This window comes from Condylura cristata, unplaced genomic scaffold, assembly GCF_000260355.1.
Source record: "Condylura cristata isolate star-nosed mole 26May11 unplaced genomic scaffold, ConCri1.0 scaffold00061, whole genome shotgun sequence".
Taxonomy (NCBI): domain Eukaryota; kingdom Metazoa; phylum Chordata; class Mammalia; order Eulipotyphla; family Talpidae; genus Condylura; species Condylura cristata.
Window position 1 is genome coordinate 357716 of NW_004567162.1, and position 17554 is coordinate 375269.

Sequence of the window (17554 nt, forward strand, 5' to 3'; positions counted from 1 at the left end):
GCAGGCAAGAGCGGCGAAAGTAGGAAGGGTAGGAACAGGCGCTGCACTTACCCGCCGCGAGGCACACTGGGAACTGGAGTCTTGTCCTAACCCATCCCTGAACAGGCTGAAGGTCGTCGGACTACAATTCCCAAAAGGCACCGCGAGAAAGCCGATCGGATTGGCGCTGGCTTTCGGTTAAAAGAGCCGGCGACAGCGGAGGTTGGGCCACTTGGTTCCGAGTCGCTTTCCGACCTGGCTGCTAACGCCCACCCACCTGGCAGGGAGAGAGCCCCGGAGCGTCCGCCGCGGGCCCTGCGCAAGTGCAGAGACGTCTGTGGGGTGAGGTGCTTAGAGACCCGCGACACTGGGTTCCTTGAGTTCAGCTGCTCGCTGTAAAATTGTAACTGGTCACGCCAGCTGATTTCGCGAATTAGGCGGTCCAGGGGCTTACGCGGCACCGAGGCGCTCGCTCGATGAGTCCTGATTGCCGCGCCACCCTCCTGCCACCCCGTTTCTTAGAAAATCTTCATACGAAAAAGAAAGAAAATCTTAATGCTGTTTTTAAGAGTATTAAATGTTTGGTATTTCGTTTATTTAGCCACTGCTGTGAAGGAGAAGGAATCGTCTGGACCCGAGGCCAGAAGCACACGTCTCCCAGCTTCCAACCAGGCAGGTTTTGTTATTTCCACCTGACAGCCCAGTCTGAGTGAGAATAAGAAACGCGCCCACCCTCAGAACTAAGCCCCCAAAGTGGCATTTTTAAGTACATTTGGGAAGGACCAGGGACCAAAACAATAAGGACCGTGTAAAACCGGGTTACATTTTTGTAGCTCGTTTATGTTTGTTTTATCGTCCCATTTCTTCAGCAATCAATGTTTAAATCCTCAGAGAATGCCACAAAATTGATAAAATTTATTGATAGCAAATATTAAATAAAGTTAAAAGACAAATTACAGGACCCTCCCTGGTGGCCAGCAGGTAAAAGCCGCCAAAAGCCCTGCACTTAGAAGCTAAAGCCACTTCCGCATGAGTTCAATTCCCGCCTGCCCTGGAGGTGACCACATGGCATGGGAGACCTCTCCTGACCCGCCCGCTGCTCCCCTCAGCAGTGTACTTTGTCATCTGCCTGTTCTGCTCCCCACTCTGTCTCCGGTGAATCCTTTTACCGCCCCTGCACATCTGGCCTGTACCCTCATTCTGTATGCACAAATAAATAAATCTTTAAAAAGGGCAAATTACAGACTGCAAAGAAATATTTGATAAAGTAGGTAAAATACAAAGCACTCTTACAAAACAAAAACACCACTACAGTTGAAAGACTGGCAAAAGAGGTAGGCAATAAACATTAGAAATACAAATGCCTTACAACCAAGTGAAGCAGCTCTCAACTTCACTGGCAACTAAAGAAAAATAAACTAAAGAAGCAGTAAACTATCCAAGTAGGAAAAAAGTAAGTATTGACAACCTCGATATTGGCCTCCAATAAGGAGCATACTCCAGCTTTTATTACAGGTTGGCATAAACATGCCTTTTAATGGCAGTTTGGCAGTATACACCAATGATTTTTTTTTTTAAGATTTATTTATTCATTCAAAACTGGGGTACAGGTCGAAGGCACAGGGGCAGTGAGAGGATTCACCAGAGACAGAAGGGGGAGCAGAACAGGCCAACTGACGAAGTACACTGCTGAGGGGAGCAGCGGGCAGGTCAGGAGAGGTCTGCTGTGCCATGTGGTCACCTCCGGGGCTTGGGATCGAACTTGCACTGAAGTGGTTGCAGCTCGTTTGCAGCGCTTCACTTTAACCCATTGCACCACCAGGGAGGGCCCATACACCAATGGTTTTTTTTTAAGATTTACTTATTTATTCATATAGAACTGGGGTAGACCAGAGGTGCAAGGGTGGTGAGAAGATTCACCAGAGACAGAGTGGGGTGCAGAACAGGTAGATCAATGAAGTACACTGCTGAGGGGAGCAGTGTCAGGCGAGGTCTGCTGCACCATGTGGGTCACCTCCCTGGCCAGGACTTGAACTGGTGCTGAAGCAGCGTTAGCTTCTTTGTGCTATGCTATAACCTGTTGTGCCACCAGGGAGGGCCCTACACCAATGATTTTAATGTGCTATCCTTCATCTAGCAACTCTCCCCTTTAGGGACATGTCATAAGGAAAGTTTCCACAGGGGTACAGAGGTATACATGGAAAGACAGTTACTGAATTGTGTATGTTATATTATGGAAACAGACCAGTGTCCATTGTTGGGAGCTGGTAAAATGAGGGTCATTGCAACTGCATAGAATACTGGGCTGCACAGAGTGGAGGCCACTGTCTGCAGTCTGCGTGCTGGCCTAAAGCCATCTAAAACTGGTCACGAGGGGAGAAAAGCAGATTACAAAACGACATATTCATAGTCCAACAGTCTTTGCAAGAAACATTTATGTCTGTAAAATCCAAATAAGTCATGCTTCATTTCAAAGGTAGCAAGCCCTGGAGAGCTGGGCTTTCCCTGATTCCCAGCAATGCAGGGGAAACTAAGGCGTGTCCAGAACAGGAGCTGCTAGCCACCTGTGCCTATTTACCTTTAAATTAACTAAAATAAAATTTTAAAGTCAGTTCTTCAGTCACACCAGTCCCATTTTAGCTACGCAGTTACAGGCCATCACCTCGGAGATCAGGAATTCTCTTGGAGATCCGACTATAAGGATGAGAGGCCTCCATGGCCTGTCAAGGGGTTCAAACCGCAGCACTATGAGGCTGTCTGCAGTGAGTTCCATCCCCAGCTAGGGAGCTGACCCACAGGGTACAGCAGACCTTTCCTGACCATGCCCACTGCTCCCCTCAGCAGTACATTTCTATTTCAGTCCATTCTACCTGTTCTGCTCCCCACTGTCGCTGGTGAATCCTCTCACCCACTCCAGCACCTCTGGCCTATACCCTAGTACTTGTAAGCATAAATAAATCTTTTTTAAGTGCTACCGATGAAAGGGGCCGGAGCTGCATAAAGGAGAGCTCGGGAAGGACATCTGAGCGGTGGGGGGAGGAGCAAACTGGCCAGGCAGGGCTCCTTCTTTATTGTGAAGTCACTGAGAAGCCTCTAAAGGTTGTTTGAGGTGAGCTGGAGGGGGTGGGGGCGGTTAGGGGCTCAGAGCTAGGTGTTTTAAAGATCACTCTGGTCGAAGGGCTAAAACCAGCCAGAGGTACAGACCCTGAGAGGCCCCTGCAGTAGTGCAGACACCACGGAGGAAGCAAGCTTGTGCAGGATGGTGGCAGAAAGCAGCGGAGTGAGATTTAAGGGGAATCTGGGGTGCCAAATCAACAGAGCTCATGAAGAATTGGGCCTGGGAGCTGAGAGTCTGGGGAGGCAGCACGGCTGATTCTCCGGGTCTGGTGGCTGCCAAGTGGAGGCTGCTGCCATTTGCTGAGTCAGGAAGCCACCAAGGAGCAGGTTTGAACTCGCTGAGATTGGAGTTCAGGTGAGCCCTAGGCGGTTCCAGAGGTCTAGTGCTTAAGCATTCAGAGCTTCACCCCTGCTCACTCACCACTCACGGCCGCCCTGTCTGTGCCTGTCTTAAAGCGGGTCACAGTGGGCTGACCTGTGTGTCAGCTCTTACATCTGTGACCTGTATCCCAGGGGCCTATGAATTCACCCGAAGATTAAATCATCTTTATTGTTCTCTTCATTATCCACTTGGCTCGTTTTGTGAATATCATCAACCAGGACCCCAGGGTCTCTGTTTCACATGAGCTGCCAATAAGATGAGTCTATCTTTACCAATAATTGCAACTGATTTTTCTTTCTAACCAAGTTTGCATTCTTTATTAAATGTTCTCTTGGTGGTTGTGGCTCATTCTTCTAGGATTCCGAGATAATTAGGCTCTTGGTTCTGGCTCTTGGCCAAACAGCTCGCATCTTTGAGGTCATTTGCACATTTGATCATCCTAATTCAGAATTTTCCACCTGAGACACCTGGACTCTCAAGGGGGTCCTAGAATGTGAGCAAGACAAAAGGATATACACTTGTATTTTTATTAACCTCTGACATTTATCATAAATATGAACCCCCCATTGTATTAGCAGTATCTGTGATGTCACCAGAAGACACCTCAGCTATTTTCTTTTTTTCTTAAGATTTATTTATTTATGCATGTACAACTGGGGTACAGGCAAGAGGTGCAGGGATGGTGAGAGGATCCAGCAAGAGACAGAGCGGGGAGCAGAACAGGCAGATTGACGAAGTACACTGCTGAGGGGAGCAGCGGGCAAGACAGGAGAGGTCTGCTGCGCCATGTGGGTCACCTCCCTAGCCGGAAATCAAACTAATGCTGCAGTGGCAAAAGCTTCATCATGCTCAGACTTAACCCCTGCACCACCAGGGAGGCCCATCTCAGCTATTTTCTATCCCATGACAGTGTAGAAACCTCAGGAGATCACTTATACTTACTATTTGGAAATGTTAGCAGTTATTATATCTGTGTTAGTCTTGTTATTTAAAAGCATATGCTGCCATGTTGTAATTAAAAATATGTATTTTGATAAACTCTTTTCGATTGATTTCTTCTGTAGTCCTACTTCTGTGGGTTTTAAAACAATCCTGAAGAGGAATCAGTATCTTCAGACTACCAAAGAGGGGTACGGGTCAAACCAGGGCTTATGGAAAAACAACAGTATGATGAGAAAAATACATGAAAGGAAATAGAATAGGAAAGAGAGGGTACAGGGGGTAAGGATGAAAGGAGAAGGGGGGAAGATCTTACCAAAACCCCAAGAAACCCACTCACAGCTGTGGAAAACTGAACCTTTTATTACCTGCCTAGTGCAGGGGATTAAAATTGCATTGAGCTAGATCCATATATTAGTGTAAAAATCTGTGTCTCTCCCCCCAAAAAATGTACAAACCCCAAGTGATTATAGAAAAAACAAGGTGGTAGCTACAACAGAGATGTCCAACCCCAGGGCCACAGACCTTTGCCCCCTCTTCCCCCGATCCCAACATTTATTCCGCAGAAACATACAGGCCTAGAGAAGTTCTAGCTACAGCGCAGCAGGTGGGCAGGAGGGCTGACCGGGGCTTGGAGGCCAGGCCCCTGAGGTCCAGTGTTTCAGAGGAGGGAAGAACCAACGCTGAGGACAATTCCAGGAGTTCGGCCAAGGGCGCATTTTCTCCCTTTCTTGTCCTCCTAACTCCCCAAATTCTCAGCCAGTGGGGTCCAGTGTGTGATGGAGAGAGAGGCTGAGGGGGAGGGGACAGGCACAGCCATCTCTCCAGGAACCAGTGTTGTCCAGGGCGGCCCAGGTGCTCCAGTGGGCCATGTCCAGTGTCTGCCTTATACTTGCCCTTGCCTCCCCCAAGGGGTGGCCAGAAGGCATCACAGAGGAGCCCATCCACAGGGCCAGCTGGGTGGGCAGCAGGGGCTTCTAGAAGAGCCAGGAGCGGCACGAGAGCTTGTCCAGGGGAAAGGGAGGCGGCAGCTCCCTGGCAGGCCCAGCCCACCTGTGGTGTCACTGCCCCCCAGAGGTGAAGGGCTGTCATAGGGAGGAATGGCACGAGGAATGGCACGGTGCCTGAGCTCCTCTGGCTCAGTGCTGTCGGCTCCCCTGAGTCCTCCGAGGGAGTGGCTGCTGCGTGGTTCATACTGTGTTGAGCGCATCTTCTGCCAGGAAGCGGTGCAGCTGGGAGAAGGGCGGCCGCTGCTCAGGCTCCCGGCTCCAGCACCGAAGCATCAGCTCGTACAAGCCCAGCGGGCAGGCAGCGGGCCGGGACAGATACACCTGCATCGCAGCCGTGTGGACAGAAGGCAGGGAGCAGATGTTCTTTAGTTCCCGAGGTGACAGGCTCAGCCCCTCCTGGCCTCTGGGGCCCCTCTCCCTCCCCTGTGCTCTGACCTGCCGGCCCTGGTCCCGGAAGAACTCCCCAGCGTTCTCGATGACTTGCTCGTCAGTGAGCTGCCCAAAGGGCTGGGTCCGACAGAGCATCAGCACCTCCCAGAGGGTGACCCCAAAGGCCCACACATCACTGGCGGTGGTAAACTTCCCCTGGTGCATGGATAAGGCAGAGGAGGGCGTTGGCAACCTGTGGGGAGCCCGATGTCCACCCAGCACCCCCACGTGGCTCCCTCCCGACCCTGGGTGCTCCAGTCTTGGCGCTGGGCCCTTCCCCTCCCACTTGCCTCCCACCTTCTCCAGTTCTGAGGGCCAGAGGAAATCTTAGCAGCACTACACCAGCCCCTTATTCACAGAAAAGGAAATGCAGCCCAGAGTGAGGCCACTGAGCCGCAGAGACCAGAGCGGTCAGGGCAGCCAGTGCCTCTCCGCCTGCCCCTCACCATCAGGATGCACTCCCAGGCCATCCACCGGATGGGCAGCACCGCACGGCCCTGGACGCGATAATAGTCCCCGGCGTAGAGGTTCCGGCTCATGCCGAAGTCGGCGATTTTGATGGTGAAATTTTCCCCAACCAGGCAGTTCCTCGTGGCCAGGTCCCGGTGCACGAAGTTGAGCGTGGCCAGGTAGCGCATGCCCGAGGCTATCTGGGCTGCCACGTGCACCAGCATCGGGTAGCTGGGTAGAGAGCCCACCGAGGGGGGTCACCGGGCCACCCCAGACTCGTGTCCCCACGTGTGAGAAGGAATGCCAGGTGGAGGCTGCCAGGAAGCTCCCAGCCAGCTTTTCATTGGCTGGTCCCACCCCAGAGAGGTCTCGCTCTTATTATCCTCCCCAGGAATAAGAGGGGGCGGTGGGTGAGGGGGTAACAGGGCTCAGACGCTCACCTACTTCACGTAACCCCCAGCTCTTCTGCCCCTCCAATTCCTAAGTGCATGATTCCTCACCCCGGGCCCCTTCTGGAACCTCTCTGGCCCCACGCTCCCCTCTTGCCCTCGAGACTGGAGTGAGGGGAGAGGAGGCCCCTGGGGAGCTCTTCAGGCCAGGCCATCGAGTGAGCCGGTACCTGATGACGGGCCCCTGGGCAGCCTCCCCGTCCCCGGGGTCCCCTTCGGCCATCTTGTCCTCAAGCTGGTGGGCACTGAGGAACTGGTTGAGGTCCCCATTCTCCATGTAGTCGGTGATCATGCAGAGGGGGTCATCCTGCACACACACGCCCAGAAGCCGGATGATGTTAGGGTCCTTTAGCCTCGACATGATCTTCACCTCCTTCAGGAAATCATTCCTGGAGGACAAGGGGTCGTGGATGGGGGTGGGGGGCTGACCAGCCCCTGGCCCGAGCACACCTGACTCACTAGGGACCACAGCCTGAAGTCAAACCCTCCCCCACACTCCCCTCCTCAATTCTGTCTAGATCACTCCCTACTCCTCATACCCTCCCCCTCCCTTCTCCTGGTGCCATCCTGGTGCTAACCTGGCATTCTTGGTGGCATCTGGCCGGAGGATCTTGACAGCCACCAGCAAGGGGTGTCCCTTGCGCACCATAAGGGGGAAATCATGGCTGACGAGGTCTTGAGGGTTCTCCACCTCACACAGGTGCACCTGGGGAGAGGTCACAGGCTGACCCACTTGGGTCTTTGCGATGACACAGTCACAGGTGGCAGGGTCTGGGCACAGGAATGTATGGGCATAAGAACCCTGGAGTCAGACACACAGATAAGCGGGGAGGGCGGGGCTCCTCCTTACCTCCCCAAACTGGCCCTCGCCAAGCTTCTCCTTGAAACGGAGCCGCGACCGAGGGAAATCCACTCTGGGGGGGCCATCCCCGGCCGCCCCTGGGGGCAACGCGGGCACAGCATAGGTGTTGCCCCCAGTGACGCCCTGCAGGGTGACAATGTCAGCCTCGGCATAATGGGGGACGCTGTTCTGGGGAGGTGGGGGCAGAAGCGGGGCACCCGGCTTCTCAGGCTCCATGTAGTCCCCATTGCAGGCTGGAGGGTGGGGGAAAGAAGACAGACAAGGCCTCAGGGACAGCCGCTGAGAGCCCCGTTCTCCGTACTCCTCCCAGAAGCCCCCTCCCAGCTTTTCACAGTTGGTGAGAGAGGGGGGTCTACATCCATCTTCCTAGGAGCCCACCCATCCTCAAACCAGAGAAGACTCTGGCATGGGATGAGAGTTAGCTGTTCCAGAGTTTCCAAGGCAACAAAACATGTTTGAGCAGAGACTGTCATAAAAATCTATGCTCTCGGGGTCCCAGCACAGCCCAGGTGACCATATGGTGTCTTGGCTGGAAGAGGAATTCCTCTGGCCACCATCGGAGGAACTGTCCCAGCCATGGTCACCCTCCTCTCCAAATCCTTGTCCCACTCACCAGCCTCCCCAGTTCATTTAGCTTTTCTGCACCACGTCCAGACTTGACGGCTCCCCACCACGGCTACCCAAGCCCTCCCTAACCCAACACACCAAGCTCAAAGACAAGCAGACGGCACACAGAGAGGGGAAGAAGGGATAGGTCCTCACAGCCCCCACCACACGGAGGCGACACACAGAGGAGAGGAAGGAGGCAGAGCCCCAGGGAAAGTGCAACACCAGGAAGGCCAGACACTGAGGAGGGGGCAGACAGAGGAGGGTGCTTCTTCACCTCCAGGATGGGGGAGGGCGAACACCCAGGGAGAAAGGCCCTCCTCCTGCAGCTCTAGAGAGGGGGAGCAAAGGCACCGGGGCGCCACCTCTGCTCTGGAGAGCCCGAGATGGAGGGAAGAGGAGGAGGGACACAGCGGAGGCCAGAGAGCCTGGGGCAGCAGCCCGGGCAGCCTGGAAAAGGAGCGGGCAGCAAAGGAGAGCTAAGGCGAAGAGCTTCCTCCTTGGGATCTCTGGGAGCGCCAGAGGCCACGGTGGGCGAGAGCCACCATGGGCCAGAGGAGTGCGAGGCGTGAGAAAGTTCCCTGCCCCAGTAGAGGTACGGGGAGCCTGGCAGAGCCCAAGGCAGAGGGGCTTACCCTGGGTGTTGGTGGGTTTGGCCCAGGCGGGTGTGGGGGGGCCCGGGCCTCGAGGGGGGCGGGCGTAAGTGGCCAGAAGGAGGCGGTAGGCCGGATTGGAGAGCAGCAACGCTGTCGGGAGAAGGAGGGGGGAGACACAGGGGAGGGATGAGACTCGGGCTAGACAGACAGAGACCCAGAACAGGGGAGACTAAGGCAGATGAAAACAAAGACAGAGACAGGACAAAGCCGGATCTGGAGCTTGCTGTTGGCTGGATGGGTGATGGTGGGTATATGCTAAGTGGAAGATGAACGACTGGATGAATGAAGGGACGAAGAGACAGAGGGTTGGATATTTGGATGTAAGTTGATGGAGGGAGAATGATTGAAAAAATGAATAAGTAGATGATAGACAGATGGACAAACGGACGTATGAATATATGTGGGTAAATGAATGAATGTATGGCTGGATAGCAAATGGATGGGCAGACGGACAGACCGGTGGATGGACGATGAATGGATGTATGAGTAGACAGAGACATTACAGATGGATGGGTGACAGATGGGTGGACCTGGCCGGATGGTGATGTGTGGCCAGGTTATCAATGAGCGGATGAAGCAATGCATGGTGGCTACAGCCAGAGCGCTGGACAGAAGGAAGGACCGTGTCGAGCGCAGGAGAAATGAGGGGCCCAGAAAGCACAACATGGGGCACAGCAAAGACAAGAGAGCTGCACCCGGGACAGAGACAGAGGAGCACAGGATGACGGGCAGTGGGTGAGAAGTCCTTGAGCAGCTTCTACAAGACAGAGGGTGACTGATGACACTGGAAAAAGAAATGAGCTGAAACTGGAGAAGACCGAGCGAGAAAGGCGAGGAAGAGAAGGAGAGGGCCGCAGGGAGAAAAGGGGCGGAGGTGGAGATGCAAGCCGGGCCTCACCGGAGCCGTTGGGCACACGGGGTGCAGGGTGGGAAGGGTTGCCACGGGGTCGGGGCTCCTGGTAAGGGGGTGGCTCCCGAGGCCCCGGCCGGTTGTTGATGAGGATGGTGTCCCCGGGGACGGAGAGATGGACCGTCAGCTCCTCTTCTAATACGCGCCGCTCGGCCTGGCCAAAGACAACGGCAAAGGCAAACTCAGCCGCTGCTCAGCTCTCACTCACAGCTCCAGGTAGGAGCCCCGCCATGCCCCGCGGCCCTCACGACAGGTCTGCCCCGTGCCCACTACTGCCTCCACTTCACAGGCAAAGGAGCAGGCTAGAAGCATGGGCTCCTTGATGGAATTCCAACCCAAATCTGACCAGATAATTAAGGAGCTAACTGCATCACGACCCCTCTCACCCAGACTGGGCTTGGGTGGGGTGTGCTGGACTGTCCCGGAGGCCGCTCGGGCTCCACCCTCTCTCTCCTTCCAGCTTCTGCCCTCAAGTTTGCCCAGGTGGACCACCGCAGCAGGCTGGGTTCGAATTGGTCAGGAAGGAGCCCCCAGCAGGCATGTGGAGGCGGGCGGAAAGCGAGGTCAGGGTGACGGTCCTCCCGCCCCTCATGGGGGGGTGGGGAGGATTGGGGGGGTGGGCTCTGATTAGCTGCATCCCTGAGCTGGAGTGGGCTACCCCTCTGCAGGGGCGCTCTCCACAGACTCATTCTCCTGGGCTCCCCGAGCTGCTGGGTCCCTGCTGCAGGGCCAGGCAGCCCACTCTGCAGTGACTAGCCAGGCCATTACTACCCACTGGGCCCCACCTTTGCCAGAGGCCACTTCCCTAAGTTAGCTGGTGCTCGTGATCCCAGCGGCATCCTAATTCAGGAGTTCAGACACGTGATGACCTCAGCTGGGTCTTACCCTCCGCACCCACATCCCGGCGTCCCCACCCCGGGGCTGACCCGCGCCCCTGCCCAACCTTGCTGAGGAGCCGGCGCCAGTGCAGCCGCCAGAGCATGAGGGCGATGATGAGCAGCAACAGCAGGATGATGGCCACCAGGCAGCCGATGAGGATGGCGGTCGGGCTGCCCTCGGCCTTGGCCACGGGCTGCTGACCCCTGGGCTCCAGCTCTGGCGAAGACAGGCAGTCAGCATCGCAGCGGCTTCCCACCCAAGCCCAGGGGGCCCAGGAAGGAACAGAGGACCCAGAAACAAGGCCCTGAACTGCTCACCAAAGCTGCTCAAGTTGGTGGGCTGCGGGCCAGGTGGCCACCAGGGGGCTGGTGGGAAGGTGCCCCCCAGGGCTGGAGAGGAGTCATTCACAACATCTGCAAGAAGGGAGGGGAGGAAGCAGGCATCAGCTCGGGATGGGGAGACCACAGGAAGGTCGGGGAGACCACGGGGAGGTGACCTGCATGAGGCCTCAGGAAGGCCCTTGTAGGGGAGGAGCAGGGTCGGAGCCGACAGCCAACATATTTCCCCTCCCCCCAATGAGGGGTGGGAACAGAGCCCAGGGGCCCCTGGCTGTGGTGGGTGTGGGAGCCCAGGGTGGCAAGCCTGGGTCTCAGCAGGCTGAGAGAAAAGGCAGTTTCGCGGCCAGCACTGTCGCACTGGCTCCACACCAGCCGTGCAGGAGGAATACAAAGGAGAAGACAGAAACCGGGGAGGGAGGCAGCGGGTCAGGTTATTTGGGCACCCCCGTTTGGGAGGTCTCTGGGTCCCAGGGAGACCTGGTGCAGGAGTGGGCGTGGGGCACTGTCGGGTTAGCAACCCCATTGGGTGGGCTCGGGCGCAGACCAGGACCTTACCGGAGATGAAGGAGATTTCGCTGAAGAGTAACCAAGGCCCGGCAAAGAGGAAGCGGCACTGCAGGAAGCGGCCCACACGGCTGCCCAGGGGCACGGACACAGTCCGGGCTCTGGGGTCCCCCAGGCTGCCCCCCAGGGCATGGCGCACGGGCTCCCCCTCCCAGGCCAAGGCAGGGCCCCGCCTGAAGCGGCACTCCACCCCGCCAGGCAGGCGGGCTCCCAGGGTGTGCATGTTGTTGCAGTGGACCTGGGTGGGGAGAGAAGCGTGGGGATAGGCAGACACAGGTCAAGGCCAGAGCGCCCCAGCCAGCACCCAGTGCGCCAACCCTCCCTGGGCGCCCGCACCCACCTGCATGGCCTGGAAGGCCCGCAGACGGTCAAACTCAAACTCCATTTCCACAAAGCCGCTGGGGAAGCTGTGGTTGCTCCAGCCCACATAGTCATAGCCGGGCCAGACCCGCAGCTCCTGGCTTTTCCTAAAGTCATCCAGCCCCACCACACCATCCGCCAGCTGGCCCAGACCGCCGTACTGCAGCCTGGAAGGGAGGGGCCGAGGAAGAGCAGGCGGGAAAAGGAGAGTGTGGCCTACACTTGGGGTGCTCTGCGCCCCAAGCCGCACCTCCCACCCCAGCGCTCTCCTCCCCGCTCTGCTCCCCGCCGGAGACACACAGGCACACCGCAGTGACAGGCCGCACAAACGGCCTACCGAGGCACCACTCAGCAGGGCTGTGTGTGTTGGCTGTGATCAATCCACAGACGTCGGTGTCTTCGCAAAGCAGGGGCGGCTTGCTTCCCTTCGACCCTGGTCCCAAGGCCCTCACCGTTCAGCTCTTCCACCTCCCCGGCCAGACTACTCTCCACCCACTCCCGGCCTGCAGGGCAGCGCCCGCCCCGCTCTCACCCGCCAGTGGCGTGCGTGGTGTGTCCGTCGTAGGTGGAGTCGTTGAGGTGCACAGCCTCAGAGAGGTACATGGTCTGCCCCACGGGGGCTGTGTAGGACAGGAGTCCATCTGGAGTGGGGGGAGAGTGTTAGTGGTATAAAGCCTCCCCTTGACCCCTGTGTCAGACCCTCTCTTGCACCTGCCATGCGTCCGCGGCATGGAGAAGGCCACGGTGGGCCGCCCCACCTCACTCGGAGTGACCACTCTACAGCGAGCCAGAGAGAACCTGGATGCCCCAATCCCGGGCCCCCTGCCCTGCCCCAGCACAGGGGACATCCCGGGGCGGACACTCACCCTTCCAGAGGCAGCCGTAGAGCTCTACCCGCAGGCACACGCTCATGACCCGGTCAGCCCGAGGGTAGAAGCGAACCAGCCGGGCCACCATGGGGGGCCCGAGGTCCTTCAGCACCACTCCCCCGGGGTCCTCATTACCTAAGATCACCTGCAGGCCAGGAAATGGGTGGATGGGTAGGAGAGCCTGCAGGTCCCTGGCCACCCACAGCGGCCCCCATGGAGAGCTGCGCAGAGCACATGGGCTGCAGGGCACAGTCGGGGTTTGTAAAATGACTTCTGACATCTCAGCTTCATGGCCTGTCCCTGACCTCCAGTGTCAGCCCGTCACCAGCTCCATCCTGTCCTCCATCCGGGCTCTGAGCCACTCAGCCCCTTACAACTCTGCGCCCCGTCTCCCTCCCCTCACCCACTCTGTTCTCTCAGCAAAACTGGCTGAGCGCCCACTGTGTGCCCATCAGGCACATGGTGGTGACAGTCCAGCAGGAGAAGCAGCTGGAAGAACAAGAGGTGGGTGTGGGGTCAGAAAGACTCTCTGAGGCGACATCTGGGGAGAGCTGAATCCAGAGGAGAGAGTCTGTGGACTCTGGGGGAGGGACGTGCCAGGCACCAGGTGGCTAGTAACTGTGTGGTGGGGGGGCCCCCCCCCGCAGCCAGTGTGGCTGGCAGAAGATGTGGGTGAGGAGTCTCCACCCCCAGGAGCCCAGCTTCTGACCAGCAGTGGGGACACGTGGTGCTTCTGTCTGGCAGGCGGCAAGGCATGCTGTGTGAGGCCTCCCACTGGAGACGGGACCTCAGGTGAGAGAGGGCAGAAGCTGGGCAAACAGCTCAGAGACCATTGCACTCCTCTAAGCTAGAAGCAGCAGGCCTGGCTTTGGGCGGCAGAGGTGGAGGTGAGAGACATGTCAGGGAGGGACTTGCTGACGTTTGGGAGAAGGAGGGGAGAGAACCGAGGAACCAGAGATCATCTGGGCTTCGGCCTGAGCGACCGAGCACATGATGGGACCATTTCCTAAGCAGGTTTGAGGTGGGAGTGGGCCTCCAGTTCAGCCTGAGATCTGAGCATCTAGGGGAAGGGGCCAGGTCTGCAACACTAGATGGAGCTCAGGGGTGAGGCCAGGGCTAGAGGGTTGCGAGCAGACAACATTCAATGCACGGCTGCAGGACAGAGGGGAGCCCCCCCCCCGGGGGCACTGCCCCGTCAGCCTCACCTCCTGACCCCAGCGGTCCCTCCAGTCCATCCAGCGGTGGCCATCCCGGGAGTAGCGCAGACGGTAGCTGGGGGAGAACTCCTTGCCCAGGCCCCCGGCGTGCCGCCCCTGGGTGCCTACCAGCGCCACCAGGTGTAGCCGCCGCAAATCCACCTGCAGGTATTCCTCCTCCTTGGGAAACACCGGCCCTTTGGGGCACCAGGCCCCATCCCCATCGCTGCTCTCCAGCCTGGAGGGGGAAGGTCACAGGGACCACCTGGTCCTAGGTGCCTCCTCCTCAATACTCAGACACCCCAGGGTTTTAGGGTCTCATTGGCACTGGCCCTCTAGAAGCCTCATGGCTCCGCTCGGGCAGGTGAGACAGTGGCCCCAGGGTGGGACAGTGGCCCCAGGGGCCAGTACCTGCTGTGGCGAGCAGCCGTAGATTCTGACCAGGAGCTGGAAGCAGAGATGTCTGCATCTGGGATGGTCCGGTCCTGCATGCCCAGGGCATAGCGGCACTTGGCTGGGTAACACAGGCATTCGGAGGGTCAAGTCCTCAGGTCTGTCTCCCCAGCCCCAGCCCTCAGGGACCCAGGAGCCAGTCTACTCACCAGGGTCAAAATGTCCCTTCATGTCAGCATCTCCAGTTGCCACCAAGAGCAGCAGCAGCAGCAGGAAAGAGAGGGTCCCTGGCCCCATAGTTCCTGATCCCTGGGGCCTAAGGGGGTGGGGACAACATCTCTGCAGGCGACAAGACCAAACGAGTAGGGGGAGTCAGCGGGGGTCACTCAGGGAGACTGCACCACAATCGACAACAATAGACACAGAGAGGGCTGCTCTGGGGACCACAGCCATAAATGACAACAGCAGTCATTGTTTGCACATCAGCTGCGTCTCTACAATGGTTCCCAGGACCTACCGGCCCACACACACACCCAGGAGCCTCGAATTCTAGAAATGAGGGAGCCTGGCACCTTCTGGCCCCCCTGTCCTCTACAGCCTGGCCAGGCCCCACGTGCCCCCCCCCCACCAGCTGCCTTGGCAACACGCAGGGATTATCAGAAACAGCATCTAAGGCCCCACCCTCAACCTGCTGAATCAGAATCTGCATTTGAATGCCATGCCCAGATTACCTGTGCCCATTAAAGTCTGAGAACTCTGCTCTTCCACACTGGGGTCCAGGCAGCTCACCCCACCTAGTGAGCCCCGAGCCCCAGCCCAAGGAAAGCTGGCCTAGCCTGTCTCTTCCCAGTCCACAGCGAGTCCTCCAAGCCCCACACTCCTGAAGGCCCTAGTGCCACCCTCATCCCCTCACTCCACCCACCCCTGCCACTGAGTCCAAAAATCACATCCCTGACGTCCCTTCTCGGCCTCCTTTCCTAAAACCTAGGGTACCACTTTGCCACTTTTCAAGGGTGGCTGCCTTCCTCCTGCTAGAAGCCCCGAGCTGATGAAAAGGCTGAGTTGCCTTGAGATGTGGGCAGGTCTGGAGACTGGGAAGCCAGGTCACCCCAGGAGGTAAGAGGAGTGGGGGACACTCCCCCATCCCTTTGTCCTCTTCCAGCTGCTCCCACAATGCTCTAGGACAGGAATGTAAGAGGCAGCTGAGCCCCCACAGCTCTGAAGCAGCAGCTGAGGGCAAAGGAGTTGTGGGGAGCACCTGGGTGTTAAAGGAGAGCTAGAACTGGCAGGCATCACACCTGGTCTCCTGGGGGTGCAGGAGCCACTCAAAGGAGCCTGGAATTCCTGGGTGCCACTCTCCACCCCCACCTCGCTCTTGAACAGCGGGGCCCTTGTTCCCCTGAGTAACCTTCATGCCTATCCCAGATGAGTCATCGGAGCCAGACTGAGCAAGAGGAGCCCCGGGCAGAGATACAAAGACAGGCAGAGGCTAGGCTGCAGGGGGAGACTGGCCATAAACACAAAGCCAGAGGTAAATAGAGCAGGCTGGGAAGTTCAGGGCAAGGTGCCAAGCCCAGCGGAGAGCTGGGAGAGGAGCTAGGAGGACAGCCTGAGAGGAGCTGCTCAGAGACCAGGCATGTGGGGGCAATCCCTTCTCCAACACCCCATCACCCCACTTTTCTCACTGGCTGGGACACAGAAGGACAGGCCCAAAAGATCTACTCCACCCACCCCACCCCACCCCATTACAGCCAATTACAAGTCACTCTGCCTGCAGGCCCTTAACCTGGCTCCCAACTGGCAACACCCACACAGCTCTGTGTAACACAACACACACGTGGCCAGAAACACAAACTTACAGTCAGCTATAAACACTGGGGCTCGATGAGGGTGTGCAGGCGTGCGCACACACACCTTGGGTGTCAGACACGCACACAGTCACACGCACAGCCCAGCCAGTCCCGGGCCGGGGAAACACAGGGGCTCACACACATCACTCCACCTCAGTGTTATTTTCAGCCAGACCCCATCACTTAGTGGAGAACCAGACACCTGTGAATTTGAATGACAGGCCCCCCCAATCAGAGGACAGTGTGGGTGGGATACACATACTCCAGGCCTTGGGTGTAAGGTCCCAAGGGATCTGGGGACCACCCCCTAATACACAGGGTGGCTAAGCCAGAGTGGGGAGCCCAAGGGTCGGGGAGTGGAGGAAACTTGGTGGCTAGTGTGGCAGAAAGAAAGCATCTTCCCATATGGTTGGCTTTCACCTGTTCCATCATACCACTCAGTTCTGGCCACACCTAAGTGTCTTGGGCAAGCTGAGTCTGAGCTCCAGACTGGCTGAACGGAGGTGCTGGAAAGGAATGTCCAGCCCACAGGGACCTGTAGGGTGCCGGCTGGGGGGGAGGGGTAGGAGGACCATGCTCACTGGGAGGTGACATTATCTCCTGGCAAGATCAGCTGAGCATCCGTGGCTGAGGGCAGGTTGAGGTGTCAGTCTCTCACTGCTGGGCTGTGGCCAGACCGGCCAAGTGGGAGCTGGCTGGGTGGAGGCTACCAGTTAGTATATGCCCTGGGGACTGGCCAGGGCTGGGCAGGCCCGCGTCTCCCGGGAGAGAATGATACAGGGATATGATTCAATGGGACCACGTATGAACACCTGTCTCCCTGGGGTTCATTTCCTCCATACTGAATAAAGGGGTCCTCCCTCAATGCTGGGGCACCCCTTCTCGAGCACCCAACGCCACCCCCTTCCCCACTCCCGCTTTTCGGACAGCAAACTGGCCAGGCATGCCCGGGCACTTATTGAAGCTGGACAACCAAATGCAGCCGCGGGTCGCGCTGCCGCCCTGCCAGGCCCTGAGTCCCCTCCCGGCCCCGCGGCCGCCGCGTCCCCCGCACCGCAGGGGTCCCGGAGCCGCCCTCCTACCTCTCATCACGCTTCTCGGCACACCCGGGCGTCCGATCCCGGAGCGGGGCCTCCGCGGCGGCTGGGCGCACAGAGGGCGGAGGGAGCCAGGAGTCGGGCGCGGGAGGCGCCGGCGGGGCTCGGGTGTCGGGAGGCGGCTCCCGAGAGCAGCTGTCGGGGGCCTGTTCCGGGGAGAGGAGCCAGGGCAGGGGTGGCGCGGGCCCAGGCGCCGCCTCCCCTCCTCCTCCGCCCTCC

At 57.9% G+C, this 17554-nt stretch overlaps 1 protein-coding gene across 3 annotated transcripts; it reads right to left on the minus strand.

The window, feature by feature from the left end:
• Nucleotides 1-4760: 4760 nt before the first annotated feature.
• Nucleotides 4761-17545, minus strand: DDR1 (discoidin domain receptor tyrosine kinase 1). 3 transcript variants are annotated; one of them, XM_012734602.1, is made up of 19 exons: nt 17321-17545; nt 16820-16933; nt 14598-14727; nt 14407-14509; nt 14005-14233; nt 12797-12944; nt 12463-12571; nt 11911-12097; nt 11562-11808; nt 10986-11081; nt 10733-10884; nt 9778-9943; nt 8859-8969; nt 7606-7850; nt 7334-7461; nt 6926-7144; nt 6303-6537; nt 5863-6012; nt 4763-5748 (listed from the first exon to the last, which is right to left on the minus strand). In XM_012734602.1, exons 3-19 carry the CDS (start codon nt 14683-14685, stop codon nt 5608-5610), a joined length of 2754 nt encoding a protein of 917 aa, XP_012590056.1. In that variant the 5' UTR covers nt 14686-14727; nt 16820-16933; nt 17321-17545; the 3' UTR covers nt 4763-5607. The 3 variants fall into 3 exon arrangements, with proteins under 3 accessions (XP_004695412.1, XP_004695415.1, XP_012590056.1); XM_004695355.2 differs by lacking the exon at nt 16820-16933 and having other exon boundaries at nt 4761-5748; XM_004695358.2 differs by lacking the exons at nt 8859-8969; nt 16820-16933 and having other exon boundaries at nt 4761-5748; nt 17321-17544.
• Between the last annotated feature and the right edge of the window lie 9 nt (nt 17546-17554).

Excerpts from the sequence above, each read along its gene's own strand:
- DDR1 (XM_004695355.2), bottom strand. The coding sequence starts at position 14,685 with ATGGGGCCAGGGACCCTCTCTTTCCTGCTGCTGCTGCTGCTCTTGGTG. Across the intron at positions 11,082-11,561 it reads CGAAATCTCCTTCATCTCCG|ATGTTGTGAATGACTCCTCT; the intron begins GTAAGGTCCTGG and ends CCCTTCTTGCAG. Across the intron at positions 7,462-7,605 it reads GCGAGGGCCAGTTTGGGGAG|GTGCACCTGTGTGAGGTGGA; the intron begins GTAAGGAGGAGC and ends ACCTCTCCCCAG.